Source organism: Branchiostoma belcheri, unplaced genomic scaffold (assembly GCF_001625305.1).
Source record: "Branchiostoma belcheri isolate BF01 breed outbred unplaced genomic scaffold, Haploidv18h27 scaffold3, whole genome shotgun sequence".
Classification (NCBI taxonomy): Eukaryota; Metazoa; Chordata; class Leptocardii; order Amphioxiformes; family Branchiostomatidae; genus Branchiostoma; species Branchiostoma belcheri.
Window position 1 is genome coordinate 1,938,205 of NW_017803909.1, and position 20,564 is coordinate 1,958,768.

The window sequence follows — 20,564 nt, forward strand, 5'->3', positions numbered from 1 at the left end:
CAAACTGTAAACTGGATGGCTAAACTCCCTCGGCGTGTTATCTCTCTATTTCGGGCCGATTTCTACTATAATTCCAGCCGTGCCCTCAAGCCTGGTAGAGGCTAGGAACACCCCACAAAGGAGCAGTTATACGGGGACCTACGACCTCTATCTCAGGTCATCAGAGAAAGGAGACTCAGGTTTGCTGGACATGCATGGCGAAGTAAAGGGGAAATCATCAGTGATGTACTTCTATGGACACCAAAGCATGGACATGCAAGGGTAGGCAGACCCTGTAAAACATTTATACAACAACTCTGCGACGATACACACTGCGATGTAGCTGACCTCCCTCGAGCTATGGAGGACCGAGAGAAGTGGAGGGAGATGGTCATGGAAGTCCGAGACACCAACTCGACCAGATGATGATGATGATGATTGTCAGGAACAGCATTTGACCTTGCTCAGTACAAAAGTTGGTCAAACCTAAAGGTCATGAATGCAGATTTTTATTACCTTCATTTGCATATAATTGATGAGCCCTGGTTTTAAATATAGGTATAGCTTGCATGCAGTCACCAATGAATTTCGTCCTCCACCACAGAGTGATGTAATTCTGGTATTCGGGAGCCATGACAGGCGTGTTGCGGAGTATGCAGTTGAACTGTGGCACCAGGGATGGGCACCATGGCTGGTCTTCTCAGGGGGGCTCGGAAATCTCACACAAGGTAAGAAAACATCATGGAGAAGGCGTGATATTTTCCTCAATGTTAAACATTACAGCTAACACGCAAAAAGCAATGCTTAATTTTTTAAATCGTCAACACTTTATAGTTGCTGAATTATGTAAAAGTGAGAAATTCAAGCAAATCAAAATATCTTTCCCATAGCAAGGCAATTGGACAAAATATTCTAGGCTCAATATAGCACTATGTTGTATAAATACATTTTTTAATTCTGTATCAGCTCAGAGTCAGACTACTTGCTTCAGTGTTGGTACGTATGATAGAAACATTTCAAGTCTTTCCTGTCCTTCTTAAGTAACCATAATTCTTTGATACTAGGTGTTTGGGACCGTCCAGAAGCAGACATCTTCCATGACATTGCTGTGGCAGCAGGCGTCCGACCTGACAGTATCCTGGTGGAGAACAAGTCAGCCAACTCAGGACAAAATGTCATTTTTTCATACAAACTCCTAAACGACAACAACATCCCTACCAGTAGCATCATCCTTGTTCAAAAACCTTACATGGAGCGCAGGGCTTATGCAACATTCATGAAGCAGTGGCCAGGAAACATAGAAGAAACATCCTTGTGTGTTACCTCGCCAAGAATCAGTTTCCATGACTATGCAAATGAAGAAGTGGGGCCGATGAAGAACACTGTTGAGATCATGTTGAGTGATCTGTACAGGGTCCATACCTACCCGGAAAAGGGTTTCCAAATATACCAAGAAATACCTCCTGAAGTGTGGGAAGCATATGAAAAACTCATGGAAGCAGGATACAAATGGAAATACTAGATCAGAAAAAAAGTTGAATTGAAACGTTCCATGTTGCCAATGCCTTGCCAGTTTACTAGTCTAATAGATGTGATTTTCCATAGACTTAGTCTATTCATGTTACAAAGATGTTCTTGACTTTGCTTTAGAGCAGATGTTAGCGAAGGTGATCTCAGCTGATGCTCATACCAGTATTTCTCAATCAAGCTAATTTGATATGCAGGTAGCAAAACATAAGGTGAAAACAAGGATAGAAAATCATTTCTTTATTCAAAAATGTGTATGCTGCGAAATACTACCTGCATTTTACAACATGAAAACAGTCCTCCTGCCAACTAGTCAGCATAGCAGCACTTACACTTGTGTATAATTCTTTCTTTGTCTCTTTCTTGAACAAAGAGATAAGTTAAATGGGAAATGGTAATCTGTACTCATCTTACAATGGAAGTTACTATTTGATGATGGCATTATCATATCTGATACCTCATATATTTTTTGTATTTACCAGAATCACAAGTGATTGTCTCTACACTGTGACATAACAGTTACATGTATGTACTACATAAGAAGTTGAGTTGAGCCAATTGTTGCTGGCACTGTCAATTTGAAAACCTGTAGCAATTAATGAGTAACAAAATATACTACATATGTTCCATACATCTTGCTTTTTTTTGCCTGGCAACTAGATTTTCCTTATAAAGCAAAAGTCACAAAGGTTATTCTTATACTTAGATGCACTTTACGTTGAGAACAACAGTTCATTTATATATTTTCAATAGCTAGAAATCTAAGTCTACAGGGCTTCAGACATTGGTGCTTATGACAAGCAAAATTACAATATGTTATAATATATGCAAGTTTATGTTCACCAAAAGCTAGGAGGATAGCACCAAATACATAGTATCAAATAAAGATGATACACAAAAGAGCAAAGAACAAAACATCACTAAAAGGATGAATACATGTGATGATGGCAAAGTTCAAATATCCTTGGATGTACAGAGGGTCTGACTAACAAACAGTAGTATCAGGTTTTGTTGGCGTTCACATCTAAGTCTACATGATGTCATGTCTAAATTACAGCCCTTCAAGAGTTAAATGCTACAACACATAAGACAGCAAGCTGACAAGATACGAAGTGTCATAGCACTTATAACGTCTTAGAGGTCCATGTGGTCATGTTTCCTTTAAACAAGACTTAACTTAGATATTGTTAAAAACAAAATGACTGGAGCCTGATCTGCTATCCTGGCCACAATTTCTACAGGCCATTTGGCACTCAGGCTGACATTGATGGTGACCTAACACTGGGCTTTCAGGCCTAAACATTCACACCGACGTAAAAAACTTCACTATTATTAAAATGTGGAGTATCATGATGTTATATGTATCCTATTTAAGTTTAGAAAGAGGGTGAAACAAAACACTGACCAGCGAGTTAAGGAAGAGAAGGAACAAAAGATTTCCAAAGACAGCTGTAACAGTAAGTGTTGAATAAACATGAAGTGTGTAGGCCCTGAGTTTTTCTAAGTAAAAAGGGTCAAGCATTTTGCAATCCCCAGATGACACTGAAAAACTGGACGTCACAACTTTAGATGGCAGTACAATGTCTTTCTTGTCCCAATAACACACTGCCTGCTGTAATAAACAATGACATTCTACATTTTACACCCCCCACTAAAGTGCACATATGATAACACTCAACAGATTCATCATTTGGCCTTTTACAGAGGCCTGTTACCCTTTAACCCCTATATCCACTTCATTCCTTCTTTCTTTCTTGACTCTTAAAAAAGTATCTATATGACCCCAGGCATCCCCTTGTATTTGTACCCTTGTCCAGTTTTCATCTGCTTCTCAATGCTGTCGAAAATCTTGGATTCTTGTTCAGCTTGCTCCTCCTCCCTATGATGTCACCACCACATTATTGGTTGAGAAGAAAGGGGAAAACAAGATGGTGGGAGGGAAGACAGGTGGGGATAAACACAGAAGAAAGCAGAAAAATTAAATCTCATGAAGAATCTGGAAATGATAGGACAAATGTAAGAATCTGACCCAATTTCATATGCATGAAACATAAGACTTCATATGAAGAAAGCTTTCAAAAACAGAATGTGGTTACTTGGTCGTGTAGAATGTACATTTTTTGTTAAGTAGTTGTCATAAAGCAATCATATTTTGTTGTGTGTGTGTGTGTGTGTGTGTGTGTGTGTGTGTGTGTGTTTGATAATGTTGTTAACTTCCATATGTAGCCATGTAGCTTCAAAATGCAGCCAGTTTCCCATGCTAGACTTACATATACAGGGAGAGGGGGAAGCAAGTCACAAGTTACTAGATTATGAGGCAAAAACTAAAAAAAATAGGTACAAGTATACTGCTGGTTACTGTTCATACTACATGTAGCTGAGAACAATCTTGGTATGTATGACAGGTATCACCATGCTTCATCCAAGTCATCCACACACAGTGACATGCTAAAGCAAGCTCTCTCTTTTATTTGTCAGTCTAACCAAGTGCAGCATTCATTTCTGTCTTAAACACATCATTGCATAAGGCACAATTCCTGTTGTATAAACCAAAAAACTGACATTACAAAACTAACATTACATACAGTGGTATATTTATGAGCTAAATACTACACAAAATTTTGCAACTAAGTCTTGCTCAATGTGGATAATTATGCAAACCAAAGAGATATGAAGGCTACCTACTTCTGTTCCAAAATTCTCAGTCAAAATTCGACAAGCAATGAAATCACTAGAAACAATTATATCTTTAGTAATTTGGAGAAAATGCATACTACAATGCAATCACTTTGCTGCCTTGTAAACTTACTTACTACAGACTTCATCTGCATAATTAACTTTTTTCCTCACAGACCCTGTTGAAAGTTAATTTCCGATCTTCCAAAAGGGGGATTGAATGCATTTAGTTTTAGTATGCATATATCTTTTATCATTCTGTTTTACTACTTAAGCATGTGCATGTGCTTTAAGTCCTTGCCAGATTTTTGCTATCCCTCATTGACAGGCAATCTTTGACTAATATACATGTACAATCTACCAATATACTAGGCAGTGTTCTAGTTCTATAAAAATATTTGAGTTCTTTGAATACTGCCTATAGGATAGTAATAGTATAATAGTAATATAAAACACTGCCTTTGCATGTTACAGAGTCATACATATATTTCTGTTTATTGAAGCTAGCTATTTCTAGGTCTATATCTGTACATACAATGTAGATGCATCTAAATGTAGATACATGTACTAGCATTTAACAGTATATCTTATATCTTTTGGCAAATGTTGTCAAAAATATTGACTTCTTCCAATGCTACCACTACTGTTTGCAATTCTAAGCACATAACAATACAAAATTTATGTAGTTACTTGTCATGAATCATTTCAGAGTTAAGAGTGACAAATGATTGGTAAAGTTGAGATAAAAACATGCCTATACCTTTGGAATAGATATTAGTTTGATGCAGTGCATTCTTTGAGCTGAATGGCAAAATGCTTGAGATCTGATGCAACACTTTGGTCAGATCAGTAGTCTCAACACAGCAAATTTCAGCTCATGAGTTGCAATCACAGTCCAAGTTGCAGTGTGCATGCGTTATGCATGCCTGAGCACCATGTCATTGGTTAGCTAACAGGAATCCTAGGGGAGGGGGAGGGGGCACCATACCCAACATTCTTTCTCTTTATTTTCATAAACAATAAGCTCCTTTTGATTGAAAAATTTGGATAATTGGAAGACACTTAATCACAATATGGTAACAGTAAGTACTTTGCTGGTGCACCCCCCCCCCTGGACTCCTGTTTTACAAGTACACATCAGGTCAGTCAGAAGGACTTCACTGGTACCATGGCTTCTTCCGGACCCAGCGAAGTGTGATGCCGGCGTCTGTGCGGATCTTGATGGAGGCTGCCTCAGCCTCGCGTACGGTCTCCTTCACGGACTGCATGAGGTTCTGGGCGTTGTGGACCAACATCTCTGTCGCCTGGTCCACTTCTTCACTGTCTACATCTGGAAGAAGTTAAAAAATATCTTATCAGGATACAAGTAGATTTACACCTTGACTTTAAATCAGTAAAAGACAAGGTGCTAACCGGTGCACCAATGCAGCAGGATTTCTCCTTATAAGTATAAAATGTTTTCAAAAATCAATAAAAACCAATACAACCAAAACTATTGACATGTACTAGTACATTTCTTGCATTCTACATTCGTAGAAGCTAATATTAAAATATTCTGTAAACTTTACACTACTGATACAGCACATCAGGTATGACAAATGATGAGCAGAAGCAGGTTTGAGATGAGACACACATGTACAGCAATACACAACAACAATGGCTCTAGATGTGTGCTAAAGCCAGCAAAACAATGTGGAAGGGGTCAACCTGTATTGGAATCTGGAGCTGTCAGTGATGGAAAGGACACACAGGAGACAAGAGGAAAAAATTTTCATCAACAGGACGGAAAGGAAACAGAAACATGTATTACGACATGTACACTAACACAGGAGAGAAATGAAGAAGAGATGAGATGAGATGGTTACAGTGACACAAGAGACTGATGGAACCACATACAGAAGACGACATTAGGCTTACCACAAAGGAGCGGGTTTTTAATCCAGGAAAAGAAGAGAGCAAGTTTTGTCAGTTGCATAAGAACAGGTTGTGAGTGTAAGGTTACTTGATACAATACCAGGGGGGAAGTGCAATAACTAGCTAGGAACAAGAGGAGCTATTAATTTCAAAGCATGAATAGAGTGCATTGTGTAAGGATGTGTATCTTACGAAGGGTGTCAGTCAGTTGAACAGACATGTTGAATTATATTATTTTTGTGAGGACTGCTATCTAGTCTATGATAAGGACGCATAGTTAGTGCATGAAATACTCATGTTTCTGCTTGTCTAGTGACTGTTTTTTTTATCTAATATATGAACAAGCTTAAGAATTGGCTTATAGCTAAATAAAGATAGAAGCAAAGATAGAGCTAAGTGCTTAAGCACAGGTTAAGCTATAGTCTTGCACAGAAGCAACAGCCCATCTGGTAGCAACTGTACATACAAAGCCACAGTTTGACATGATGGAGTGATTACTTACTTGACTGTCCAATCATAGTGGCCTTGACTGTGGACAGGATCTTCAGCTGTGTGCTGATGGTGGGGATACGCTCACAAACCTGCAGTAGGTTCTGTAGAGAGGGAGGGGAAACATTATGCATGTTACCATGGGAATATACTGTAGTAAGCAAAAAGGACAAATTACATGTAAGTTACTCAGAACACCTACATGTAACAGCACTTAGAACATACTCCACTTTTCTAATGGCTTTTCACACCACAAGTACTAGTATGCAGAAAACAGTAGTTATAGGTATTAACTAAAGCATCATCCAGCATAGCATTAGGTCTTTAAATCATGCAGAGACCATAAGTTATCCACAATTCAGACATCCATAAAGTTACCGTTCGTATCCTCTTGTCTGTGCACTGTTTGGCAACTTCCTTGGCCAATCGTGTGACCTCGTCAGCAACCAAAGCAATCTCCTTCGCAACTCGGATAAGGTCTCTCTTGTTACCACCTTCACCTCTGAGGCAGCACAGAGGGTACAACATTTTTCGACATGGAATTCATTTTACAAGAAAAGCCACAAATATTGACACTGCTGAATGCATTAAGACTTCCTGCCTTTTCCTTCTTGCTTGTTAGCAATGTCAGCAAAGAGAAGAAGAAAAAAAAATAGATCAATAATATGGGTTCCAATGGCTTTGATGTATTTTTTCATGAATAAAAAGACTTCACATAAAATGGCATCACAAAAATCTATATTATTCTATATATAGAACAGATCTACAATGTATGAGTTTGAGAAAAATGACTACTGCATGACTTGTAAGTACCTGACCAAGCGACTCATCTCAGCCATAAGAAGCGCCATCTTCTTGGCTGCTGCAACAATCTCGTTGCCCTTACTGGACCACTTCTGGGCTTCCAAGTGAAGCTGATGGGCTGCAACCTAGGAAAGATATCAGTTGGGCACTAGTTTAGCAGAAGCTCCCTCTTGTGACCATGTGCAGAAGTGCACTTGCTGTGGCATTGCTATGCATCCATTCCTGTGCAAGTGGTCCTGATCTCCAATGTACCTGGAACTTTGTGGCCATAATCAACATGCATCCAAATAAAGCACTCATGCAAAGTGAAAGGAACACATCTAATCCATACGTGAGTGAACTGAGACAGTTTAATAGTAGAAAAACAACAAAGCTAGTCTAGTTAGAAGCCAATTCAGGTAACAGCATAGTGTAGCAAATAGATAGGAGTGAATAAGGAACTACAGGAGGTATTATACATGTACCTACCCTAATTTGGCAATTGTACTACCAAAGGAGGAGCATTCAGAAGAGAGAATCAAGGCAATTTGGATTAGAACATGCAAAAGAGGTGACAGAAGGTGAGTTTATCAAAGTAAAATGAGAGTGAAGAGGTAGTAAAAGGAACCATACATAATGCCCATGCAGTCACCAGACAGACAGGTGTACAGATATACATGAAAGTTGACAGAATATGTTATACACTTCAGTCAAGCTGATGAAGTGTTATATGTTGAGTACAAATGTATGACACAATGAACATGTGTAGCAGGGTATGGATCTAATCAACATCTCTTATCACCTACAAAAAGGGATTATTTTTCTCTGCTGTGTTACATGTAGCACATTTACACACATCTATGCAAAGAGCAATTCTGGAAACAAGCAGGCAGCACACCAAACAGCACTACTGGTCTTGGTTTAATCAACAGCACACGGGGAGAAGGAAAAATGTCTGTGACTGGTGTTAGTTTGAATCTGTGAGGGACAGACGGGACAGACAGACTACTGTACCATGATTTGTTCGTTGGCATTGGGATCTACGGGGAAAGCCATCTCTTCATCTTCTGAATCCGTCTTGGGAAGGGTCAGAGTTGAAAGGTCATAAGTAAGAAGCAACAAGACTATCATAAAACCAATTTGACAAACAGAATTGCAGGGGCAAGAAAATGTGAGGGTGCAAGGGAAACAATAGCAGGAAAGAACAGAAAATACCAAACTTCAAAATATTAGCAGGATAGCAGCAGAGAATGATTATATCCTCATTTACACATTTCTCATCCATTCACAGATTGCAAGACTTCTGTCAATGGCATATCTCCATGCAAGAGATCATGTATACTGTTTCCATTGTTATGTTGAATGAAAACACAGAAAAGCCTGCTAGTATTCATTAATTCATTGTGAAGTTTCAATATGTACTGCTTTATTTCCTGCAAAACAATATCTGTGAGACAGTATCCATTTAGTCTGGATCTCATCCTGGTTGTGTGGGCTAGCTTTGGTTCAATAGTCATGAATAACACAAAGTTACTACTAGTATATTGCAGCAAACATGAAGTCAGCCAGACTGCACCTAGACTGGCAGGCACATAATGTATGATATTGTAGTATCGACAAAGGCTTTATATGCATCAGTCATCAATCTATCAAAATAAAATAAACTGACATTAATCAATGGTACTAAACACACCGACACACACCACCTATAATTATATCTAACAGTACTGGCATCCCTCATAGCACAAACACTATTGACAACCATCATCCATGCCTACATCACATCATATCCATTCATTTTCAACAACTGTCACAGCCATACATCTGGACTGGCATCCACACAAAACAATGGAAAATTGTTCACATATTCATTATGATTGCAATCATTATGACCAGATTTGATCTCTGATCCGCAACGTCCAGATCCTAGGTAGGTAGGTAGGATTTGATCTCTAGTATTACCGGTATACAATTTAGCATAACATAGATGTAAGACGTACCATGATAGGCTGGTTGGGTTTGGGAGTAGGGAAAGCGACTTCCTCCTCCTCCTCCTCTGGGGGTGGTGGTCTGGGGAGGGGGGGTTTCATGTTCTGGCAGTGGTGGTCTTGGTGGTGCTGCATCTGTAATGAGGATTGCCCCTAATTATGCTGCAATATTCCATCTTTCAGAATCTTTGCTCCTTCTGTCCTTAATACTGAAAAGCTGATTCTAATATACAGCTAGATTGAAGTGACAAAACTTAGCCATTGGTTTGTTAATACCATAGAAAATCCTAAAGAAATCTACAGTTGACCATGTTTTCGTCATCCCTGTCCTTGGTGCTGAAACCTTTTCCAATGTGAAATAAACCTCTGTTTGCTTAATCTATAATTTTTCATTCTATTTCCCCACAACTTTCAGATTGCCATACATGCACATGAGGTAACATAAGCCAATCCTTTGTCCTTGGTGCTGAAATGCCTTCAATTACCCTACAGTGCCAATAGGAGCCCCTTACCTCCCAGCTTGAGTTGGCTCAGGTCAGGTGGTGGTGGGAAGGCAGCCTCCTGTGCTGCGGCCAGGGCAGCTTCATCCACGACAGTGACAGCCTCACGTACACCAGCAACAGCATCTCTCAGCTGTAGGGTTTTACACAACTCAACATTAACATTTGCTTGAAGTATGGATCCTCTTTTCAAGTAGCTGATTACAAGCACCAATGAATTATCCAGCACAATTGCCCTAAATGATTGGTAGGTCAGAGATCACCCATCACTCACACAAGATCATGGTAGGATTGTTGCAGTTGTTTGACAAAGTGATTGAATATGACCTTTTCTGCATGTGCACATCAAGCTGCTGTAGCACCAGGCACCATCCACCTTATCACCGTGTTACCCACCTATTGCAACCTCAGCTGTGTACAGGCATGTATATTATAAGATGTTACATTGTATTTTCATTACTGTAAGCACCAGTTAGTGTAGACACCTCAAAATGGCTTCTACACTACCGTATCCATTTCCCCTGGTAATCTTTCTGCACTCTCCTGTTGGGGAAGCAATGCAAAGTGACAAAATTCTTCACAGGTGTTCTCATTAGTGACAGTATACCCGTGGTATCCATGTAACTTATCAGTTCCCCTTTGCATAGACATACATCCTTTTACTCTCACTATTATCTACCCTTGCATCTGACCACAAAGTATGGCCTATGATACTCCAGCATTGAAATACTAGTAGATGTCTAGATAACGAGATGTCTAGATAATACTAGATAAATGTCAAGACCAAGTCTTTGTTATGCAAACATTGGCTAACAAGAATTAAAGAATTACATTATTCTGGAATAGGCACCTACCTTTGTGTTTGAATCGAAGTATCTGCCTTGGGAGTTTGCGTCCTTGGGGTTGCTGGCCACAGACTTGGCATCCACCACCATAGGACTGATAGCTAATGAGCAGAAATGGTTGAAACACAATAAGTCATCACATCAATCAATGAGGCTTTATATATTACATTCATTACAATCTTCTGTGAATTGTCAGAGACAGTTGCTTACATCTTGCCAGTGTGTCTGATGCATCGTTCACCCTGTCCACGAACTTGGGGTCCTCGGAGTTGTCAGCTTCCCGCTTGGCAACCATCAGGACACGGTTGGCACGGCGGGCAATGTTGGAGGCACCGTTTACCACACTCTGTAACATTTCATCAAGGTTCATTGGTAAAACTTTCATCTGGTAAACTACAGTTTATATTACTTTGACAAGTAACAATATGGAATTTATACATGGGTTAAACAGTCTTGCCAAGTTTTCACATTTCTCAGTGAATAATATAAAATGTGGCATACGGCATGTACCTTTTGTATTTGATAGTTTTGAAATAGCAGACAGAACATGATTAGAGCATGATTTTACCTGGACTTGCACATTCTTGATGGCAACTTTCACCATTTCACTATCACGAGCAATGGCCTCCTCTGTAAATATGGAAGCAAATAGCATAATTGTAAAAATTTACATATGAATTAAAAGATTACAATGTCTTAAGGTCATGTATCAACCACTAAATGTACATGAGCTCTATTTCCAGATTACCATTTACTTTTATGTAGAGAAAAGTCCTCTAACTTCTATATTCTGTTACCTCTCTCTTAAAACTACTATATTTTGTGTAAGATTTGTCTGATGAGACACTATACTCTGTCTTCTTACTTGTACAATAAAAAAATACTTGTACATGTCACAATTTGGGAAAATATGGATTGCACATACTTGTAATGCTACTAACTTCCAACAGGTCAACATTGAGTAATACCCCAAGGAAACTCACCACAAGCTTTGATAAATGCAACAGTGTCCACAGCATCATCCACCAGAGATGTCAGCTTGTCCATGTTGTTCATCCATTCCCTCTTCAGGAGTTCAAAGTGCTCTGAGGCCGCCTGGAAAAGCAAATTCAGTAACAACATGCTTTAATGTCCTAAACTTTAAATGTAGCTGGGGTACATATCTGTATTTCTGTATACACAAACAGACACTGCAACTCTACATTCATATTCTATTACAGAATAGTTGGTTATGGAAGCAGTAAAATGGCATGTCAGTTAGTAATACAGGCAATTTATGTGACAGAGCAAGGAGAGTTGAAGACAGGATCTTAATATAGCATTGGTTTAAAGATCTGAGCTTGCCTGAAGAACACAGAATGGGTTACTATGGTTAGGTATCTAAAAATTGCCCCTGTTCTCTTGGATAAAGAAAACTTCAGCAACATCAAACATACCATACTTAAACCATGTAAAAGGAAACTTTTACCTACTTTTGCGTTATTGGGTACAGTAGATTATGAGAAGGACTACAGCATTTTGTTTGGTTCTCTTTTGAAAAGTGAGGGAAAATCATGCTAATATCTCACTTAAAACTTGCCATAACACAAAACACTATTTCCTTAAACAAAACATGCTTTTGTCAAAAGCATAACAATGTAGATACTGTTGGATATCTACACATGTGACTGTAAAAAGCACAGATTAATTAAACTCCATCCACCAAAACTATGCACAAACAAAGCCACTGCAGATAGAGTAAGGCAAGAACAAAAAGAGGAAAGTAGGAGACAAACAGGAAGAGGAATTTCAGAAGACTCTTACTCGGTGGAGGTTGAACCCGCTAGACTAGGAGGAAGAGGAGAACAAGGAAGGGAGAGAGACATGTAATAGAGAAGTGATACCATGAGACTTGAGGCTAGCTGTGTGCATGTGTGTTAGGTAGCGGCAACGTGAGTGAGCAAACAACATATATGGCTTTTATTGTGGCTCAGTTTAGTTTTCTACAAAGCAACAAAATACATGAAATGTGACAGTAACTTTGCATAAAGAAATAGGAATGGTAGAAGTGGGATAATAAAATAAGTGTGGTAGAACATGACTGATGGAGTTCAGCACCTTTTGAAAGTTGTGCATGGTTCTTTTCAAAAGCTCAAAGTGGCAGTGAAACTGAAGCCAATATGGTGAGCAATTGCCAATAGTTTGAAATAATAACATCAGAATCTGCACACTACCCAGTGTTTTCATGCCACACAGCTAGGTGGTTGGTAATTTCACAAAATATAAGAACTGTGGATTGTTTTAGCTTATGAGATGCACAGTGCAAAAGATTTTATGAAAAATTATTGAAAGATTTTTAAATAGAAGATGGTGTGATGTCTTACTGAGGGTTGAATGTCTATGGCAGATTACTCAGAAATAATTAAAAGCAGAGACAAAGTTGTGAGAAATGCTTGTGGCTAGCAAACAAAATATAGTGGCTCCAGGTGCAAGTGGAGTTCACTAAGCAGCTCCCCCTACCTGATTGTCTGGGTTGTCCAGCAGGATTTTTCCAGCATGGATAATTTGTGGGGTCAGGTCTCGGATCTGGAGAGTAAAATAAACAATTTGAAATCAGATTGTGTGTACCTATATAACTGTTGAATGATGCCTGTGACAAGACTACATACATTTTCCCTCATTAGCCAGAAGACCTATAAAGTCAGAATTGAACATCTTTCCTCTAATTGCGTGAACTGTAATGGCAGAAAGTTCTTTAGAAATGATACTGACCACACCAGCAGTGCTCTTGATGCCCTCCACTGTCTTCTTGTTCTGACAGCTGCCAGCATCAGCCACACGGCCTGCAGTCTGAGTCAGCAGGGCCGAGTGTTGATCAAAGTTTCCTGCCTTGTTGCCAAAATCTGGCTCTCGGTTAGGGGCATCTATTTAAAAAACAACATAGTTGTTAAAAAAAAACGTTTGCTCCTTTTGACACTTCTTGCTGTAACATTCACACATTTCCTGGCAATCATAAATTCCATAGTTAATAGTTGGTGTTTTACAGGAGTAAACACTATACCAGAAGACCAATTTTTCATACTTAGTGAACATAATGTTACCAACAATAAATACTGTAAGTCACTTTATATTTGCGGTTTTAACGGTCACAAATAATTTGCAAACATATCCATTTTTCTCAAACTGTGAAATGTTGCTACCACGAATATGAAGTGATTTACAGTACAACCAAAGGAAGTTGGTACAAGTTCATGTGTAACCACTGACCTGCAGGGGCATGGGCAGCGTTGCTGAGCTGCTTGAGTGCGGATGTGGTGTCCAGGAACACGTCTGCAATCTGCTTCACTAGAGTATCATCCATCTTCTTCCTCAGGTCGTTCAACTTCTCCTGCACGGTACGTGCCAGCTCCTGGGCCTCCGGACTGTCTCCCTGTACAAAAAAAAAACACATTAAATCATAATCCAGGCAAATATTATTGGAAAGCAAAAATATTGCATATTTCAGACTCTAGGAACAGGTAATGTTCTTTTTGAGGAATCACTCACTCACTATACAGTTCAGCATCTGTTGTTCCCCATCTTCCAAGGGTTAGACAATGCTTTCACACAGATGCTGATATTCCTTAAGTTCTTTAGATAAATGTCTAACAGATAACCCTTCACTACTGCTTTGGTGCTAGTACCGTTTTGTTCTCAATTCATAGATCCTACCATGATATTCCAAACCCATTTTTTTAAAGTCTAAACTATTAATAATATTTGTGATACTGATATTGTAACAGAGAATGGGTCCCCTTCTTTTACAAAGATTTAGTAAGGGTATGTTACACATGTAAGATGTGTAGGTTAGGTTTTTTACAGTGATTGTACTATACATTGTACTCACTGATGGAGATCTGTCAAATAAACAAATAAACAAAATTTTCACCTTGCCCTGGTTGACGAGGTCAGCCAGCTGCCTGGTTAGCCTCTCCACAGAGTCACATTTCCTCAGCAGGTCTGACCTGTCCGGCTCCTGGCACGTCTGAGCCAGCTTCCTCCCCTCCCTCACCAGCTCATGCACCGCCTGTTGTCCTGTTCAAATACAGGTTAGCACAGACATTACTTACTACGACTGCAGCTTTCTCCTGAATCACCAGAGCAGTAGAGTAAACTTTTAACTTTAGCATTGTACTTCTAAATGGTTTATTTTTAATCACTACAACTTTTAGCTCAAAACAAGGCTCATGTGAACCACTAACATGATTTGGGTACAATAGGGACTGTAAAGATGTCCAATGACATAAACGGGGAGAAACTGTAGATAAGTCAAACCCCTTAATAGCTTTTCAACAGGTCAACTTTAGGTTATTATCACGGCCTAAGGTTTGTCACTTAAGAGCGGTTAAACCAGCTATATCAATACAGATACAGATGTTTCGGGAGGGGGGAGGGCTATATTGGGAGTTAAGGCTTTGGACATTTTACATGTATTTCTTCCATTGAGTTACAATATACACAAGCTATGGAAAACTCATTACCTAGTCCCTTGTCATCCATGGCCGGTGCACTCAGCCACCTCATGGCCTGTTCCATCTTGCCAGCGATGGTGGGGGCCGGCTTCCTGATGCCGCTCTGCTGGAAGTTGGACACAGCCTGCTGCACACGTTTGTCCATGTCCAACAGCCGGTCAATGATCTGCCTCGAAAGGTTGATAGCCTCGGGAGAGCTTCCCTGTAGTAAAGTAGTTTGTTTTCATTAGTATTACCGAGAAATCTGTATCAGATTCAAAGTTAAAATATGTCTGCAAGCTCCATAGATTTAGGTACTTGGGACAAATGTTATCTGCTTTTCATCAACAGGTACTATATCTTTCAGAAGTCTCACAATCTGCAAAACAAGTATTAAAATCTGCAAAACAGTACTAGAAGAAATATTACTAGTAGTTTTACAGCTGATGGAAGACTAAAAATGACATGATGACATTGAGTCAATGATTTAGACATTCTTCCATGGAGCAAAAGGCTGATTTGCCTCACCAGTCCCCTGGCCTTGAAGTCTGACAGCTGGTCCACCATGGCTGTCAGCTCACTACACAGCCTGAGGATCTCATCTCTCTCTGGACCCACACATCGCTCACCGATCCTCCGCGCATCTTCAATGATTTGTCTCAGTGATCTCTCACCTGAATAAACCAGAAGAGAAATAGATGTTCGTTTATAATCAGTAGTCGGTGAAAATAGAAGAGAAAAGGTATCAGCAAGTGAAATCAGGGCTCGAAATACTGAGTGAATATGTACCTTAGTGCAAGTAAAATTGGAGCTGTGCAGGTATTTCTGATGTCTACCTGCACCTAACCTGCACTAATCCATGTGCAGGATTTACATACAAACGTAGGTGTAGGTTGACTATTAAGTAATATAAAAAAATAATGGTAATGGTTTCTGAACAGTTTTTAGTATGATCCAAATTTGTTTGATGCATGTGATTTTCAATGTTACCTGTACCAGTGCAGGTATGCAGAACAAAGTATTTCGAGCCCTGGAAATGTTCTTGAAGTTCCAGGAAATACACTTGACCTACCCAGAGACCCGGCTTCTGAGTTGGGGTTCTGTAGCCACTCCCTGGCCTGGTTCAGCCGAGCCATGAAGCTGGCCAGGGCCTTCTTCATCACGGTCATGTCATCGGCATCGTAGCTGTCCTCGTCGTACGTCGTCAGCTGCAGGACGCGGATGATCTCGCTGATCTCTGCCGACATCTTGTTCACCACGTAGTTACGGTTCTCTATGGCCTCTGGGATACCCTTACCATCTGTAGTCAACATCATACAGCAAAGTAAGAAACTGTAAGTCACTTAATACACGCGGTACTTTTATATTCGTGGTTTTCGCAGGCACTTCTACATGTATACTGCAAATTTATCATTAGGCCACACCAATTTAATGTGTTGTTTCTCAGATTTTTTCAGGAAAAAAATGAAGCAACAATATGAAGCGACTGCAAAATTTTCCTACCACGAATATACAGTGATTTACAGTATACTGTTCAAGACAGAGTGAAACTTATCTGGTAAGATGAACAATGTTTGCAAAATGTCCCATGAGTAATACCAACTGTGATACAGCAAACATTAGATGTTTCTCATCTGACCTTGAGGTCTCCTTGTGGTGACAAAGATCTTGATGCCGGATATGAGGACAGGTGTGAGGTCCTTCACCACCTGGAGGGAGTGGGCCAGGCTCTCCCTGTGCTGCTGGTGGGTCAGCTCCTTAGAACGGGCGTCCACCATCTTGGACATCCCTGTCATACCAGGGGTCAGGTTCTGAAAAAGCATTTTAAATAATGTTCACTAAGGCCACACCAATTTAATTTCTTGGTTAACGATTTTTCTAGAAAAATAATGGAGCGGGCGGGCGAAATAAAAATAAAGACTACCTGCCATACAGCCATGTAAATTACAAAATGCTATAGAGCACATTGGGCACTTATTGAACTGAAAGGACCATTACTACATCTGTTACATCCCTTTACAATTATTCGTATTATTTTGCAAGTTAGACATCGTTACTGTATGACAAACAAACAAACAAACTGACAGCTGACTTGACTCATGTAGATGTAAATCTCTTATCATACCTTGACAAAAGTGACCAGGTCTTCCATGGTCTCCACCACCTCAGCGATGGCCAGGTACTCCAGCACACTCTTACACACCCTGATGATCTTACGCACCTCAGCCTCGTCAAATGTCAGCAACAACTGGGATGTCCCAGACAGAATTCCTGCAAACACAAAGGATGTGCTCCTGTCAGCCCAGTTGGTCCAGGTTCTTAAAAGACACTTGAGCAGAGCAAAATCTAACTTGTCCATAAAAAAAACGGCTCCACACTGCATGGTTTTAAAATGTGTAGCTACTATACTCGTTCTCCTGTTTAGTGTCTGTTATTCCCGCCTTCCAAGGGTTAGACGTGCTTGCACAACAATGCTGAGGCTTGATGGCAGCCCGCCATTTGCCTCTATCCTGTGGGTTGACGTTATACAGGTTCAAGTGGTGGAAGTCCTCCCTTACATTGTCAATCCATCTCTTCTTTGGTCTACCATGAGGGTTTTAGCTTCCCAGTGTCATATTATAAATGGATGAAGAAAAGATAACATTTTTTACCTCGAGCACCATCTATGAGCTTCTCCCTGGCTGGTCTGGAGTAAGGATCGGCCCGCAGCATGTCGGAGGCGTCCACCAGCAGGTGTGAGGCCTCCTCCACCCTGGTGTAGGCGATGGGCATCTCCTGCTTCAGGATCACGTCTTGGCTGGTCTCTGCTGTCTCCTTGGCAACCTTCGGGAAAAAGACAAGTATTGTTTAATTTCACTTTAGTTCTACATATATGTCATACCACTGTCTTTTGATCAACCCATCATATCACCATCCAAAACAGCATGAGATTTTGAGATACTGACACAGTATACAGCAAATAATCAACTGGCAATAAAACTGATCATAAAGAAATGTTACTCGTTGATAAAAGCGCCTTTTTCTTTTCATCAGTTTCTCCAGTCTCATGTAGTCATGCACAATGACGGTGGATCTAGTAAACTTACTCTATACTTGTACATCAAGCTGTATTGATGGCAGTTGACAGATTTATAATCAATTGTCTCACCTTGACCAGGTTCTGTACAGCGGCACACACAGCCTGGACAGGTCGTGCCAGGTCCGGCATGGCATTGCCATCTTCAGCCTCTTCATGGAGAATCACTAGTTGGGAAACCTGGAGGTGTTAAAAACACAACACCAAATTTAGTACACTGTCTGTAATAGAGATGTCAAATGCCTTGTGATCATTTTTGTAAAGCTTCAAAGTTAAGTGGAATAAAGGAGTGAATGCCATTAAATATCTTCAGATTGATATCTAGATATATTGTATTGATAAAACTAAAATAGAAGTAAGTCAATTATCAGCGTACAAGATATATTGATTACTTCCTTCTATTTGTACTCAATTATCAGCACTGCATGATTAAGTAAGGGAAATCCTCCACATCCCTGGCCAATAATAGACTACATCTTTCATTGCCTCTTTTGCAGTTTCAAGACTCCCCTCGCGGACATGTACATCACACAACATCACCACCCTATCTGACCTTTGACCTGGGTCAGAAAGCGTGTTCCACTAATGACCTTGTATGAGAACATATTGGTACGTGCAAAAACGTGTGTATACATAACTTTTTTGTTTTCATGTGTCTTATCTTTTTCTATGGTAACACATCTCATTAAAATAAATATCCTATATTGTATACTTTTACTTCACAACCTCTGACGATGGTCAATACCTTTCACAACTTTTAGGCTGTTTGCTTCGCAAATACAGGTATTCCTAATTTAGACTATTGACAGAAAACGGGGTCACGATAAAAGGGAAAGCCCCTTGAAGAGTAACCCCGAGGCCTTGGTGTACAACCTTGATGGGAGAATTTTGAATCTTAAATTGTCATAATTGACCATGTGAAATTCTAGTAATATTTTCATTTACCATATCTACATATGCCTGACAATCACTGTACAAAACCTTAAAACATTAGTACATAAAAATCTTTTTTAAATGGCTGTCTTGTGGAACTGTTTGCTAAAATAACCGCCCAGTCAACATGGGCTCTGCTTAGAAAGCAATCCCTCTTGCCTATTTTTGGGCATGTACCGAGGGGTTGAGTTTCCCCGGGCCAGGGTGTCATGTAGCAGGAATGTCAGGGCCTCACTGAAGGCAAGGTGCATTCCCAGAATGGGTGGAATGCCGAGGGAAGTTGTCAAGGTTTGCTTGGAACATCAACAAAGATGGGGTTGAAAAGGTGCAACTTCTAACAGCACAGAACAGATGTCACGATTTCAAAGAAAATTGACACTTTTATGTACACATGCTTCTTGTTGGTTCAATTGGATCAAGTTCTAGTCTTACACAACAGATAGGATAGTAAATGTATCCTTTCTATGTTTGTTTTTTAAAGAAAATTACAAACAATCCAAAATGGTTTGGCCCACCCACATCATAAAAATACATCAGCTCAGACGGTAGAGGAAAAGTGGACTGACCTGTAGCACTATTCTTGACTTGACTCTACAGATATGCTATAGAAATAACTTTCAGACTCATAAATATTTACACTATATGACTGATGAATATTATTGAAACTCCTCATTTGCAATTAGTTGTCTAGACTGCAGCAAATAACTTCATAAAGTCTGTGGCACCTGCTAAGCCCACCACTCAATACAGATGTCTTATTTGAGATAAGTACATTGTAAGGACTAAATATGGAAGTTGTTAGGAATAAATTAGCAGTAATCCTAGCTAGCCAGATAAGTGTTGTAATGTCCCTAATGATGGTGCATCTGTAATACAGTTTACTTCATGCTGGCCCAATGCCAGGGCTATCCTGGGACTGGGGTACTGACCCTGAAGGCAGGACACTTTGAAACAAACAGTTGTGTACCACAAAACGTCTTCTGACATCTCATTTTAGTACTTTATTGCATCTTACTCAATTTATCCCAGAATCTGGTGCATTAGCAGCACTTTTGCAATGAAATTATACATTCTAGAGTGATTATAAGGGGGCCCCCAAGGGGGGGTCCCGACAACGCTCTACGCTAAATTTTGAGAGCCGGCTACGTATTACGCTGAATTCCGGACGCCTCTCTACGCTCTACGCTAAATTCGAAAGATCAGCAACTGCATGTTTGCGTGAAAACCTTTTTTTTTTAAAGTAGTAACCGGCGGTCACTTCCTTATACATTGAAAGTATAGAATACAAAACGGGGTATTCAGTATTACCGCAGGTACCAACTTGACCGCGAGTCGATCGCCCGAAGATCGGAGGGCGATTCGTGAATGGAGGTAACATGGGCCGT

General features: G+C 40.0%; 2 protein-coding genes across 2 annotated transcripts in view; one reads left to right on the forward strand and one right to left on the reverse strand.

Annotated features, from left to right (window-relative positions):
- LOC109473647 (uncharacterized protein SCO4629-like) overlaps positions 1-1,569 on the forward strand; it is a 2,259-nt gene extending 690 nt beyond the window's left edge. The window contains exons 2-3 of the mRNA XM_019773585.1: positions 584-707; positions 1,044-1,569. Coding sequence (XP_019629144.1) covers positions 584-707; positions 1,044-1,501 — 582 coding nt within the window. The 3' untranslated portion in view covers positions 1,502-1,569. The remainder of the gene's footprint in view (positions 1-583; positions 708-1,043) is intronic.
- A 2,381-nt stretch (positions 1,570-3,950) lies between these two features.
- The window catches only part of LOC109473636 (vinculin-like), a 25,969-nt gene continuing 9,355 nt past the window's right edge, over positions 3,951-20,564 (reverse strand). The window contains 23 exon segments of the mRNA XM_019773569.1: positions 3,951-5,512; positions 6,599-6,689; positions 6,964-7,087; positions 7,399-7,514; positions 8,383-8,445; positions 9,369-9,443; positions 9,445-9,491; positions 9,869-9,989; positions 10,711-10,802; positions 10,912-11,047; positions 11,270-11,331; positions 11,685-11,796; positions 13,201-13,266; positions 13,453-13,604; positions 13,948-14,110; positions 14,609-14,754; positions 15,201-15,393; positions 15,699-15,844; positions 16,243-16,470; positions 16,810-16,981; positions 17,296-17,441; positions 17,822-17,993; positions 18,319-18,426. Coding sequence (XP_019629128.1) covers positions 5,340-5,512; positions 6,599-6,689; positions 6,964-7,087; positions 7,399-7,514; positions 8,383-8,445; positions 9,369-9,443; positions 9,445-9,491; positions 9,869-9,989; positions 10,711-10,802; positions 10,912-11,047; positions 11,270-11,331; positions 11,685-11,796; positions 13,201-13,266; positions 13,453-13,604; positions 13,948-14,110; positions 14,609-14,754; positions 15,201-15,393; positions 15,699-15,844; positions 16,243-16,470; positions 16,810-16,981; positions 17,296-17,441; positions 17,822-17,993; positions 18,319-18,426 — 2,904 coding nt within the window. The 3' untranslated portion in view covers positions 3,951-5,339.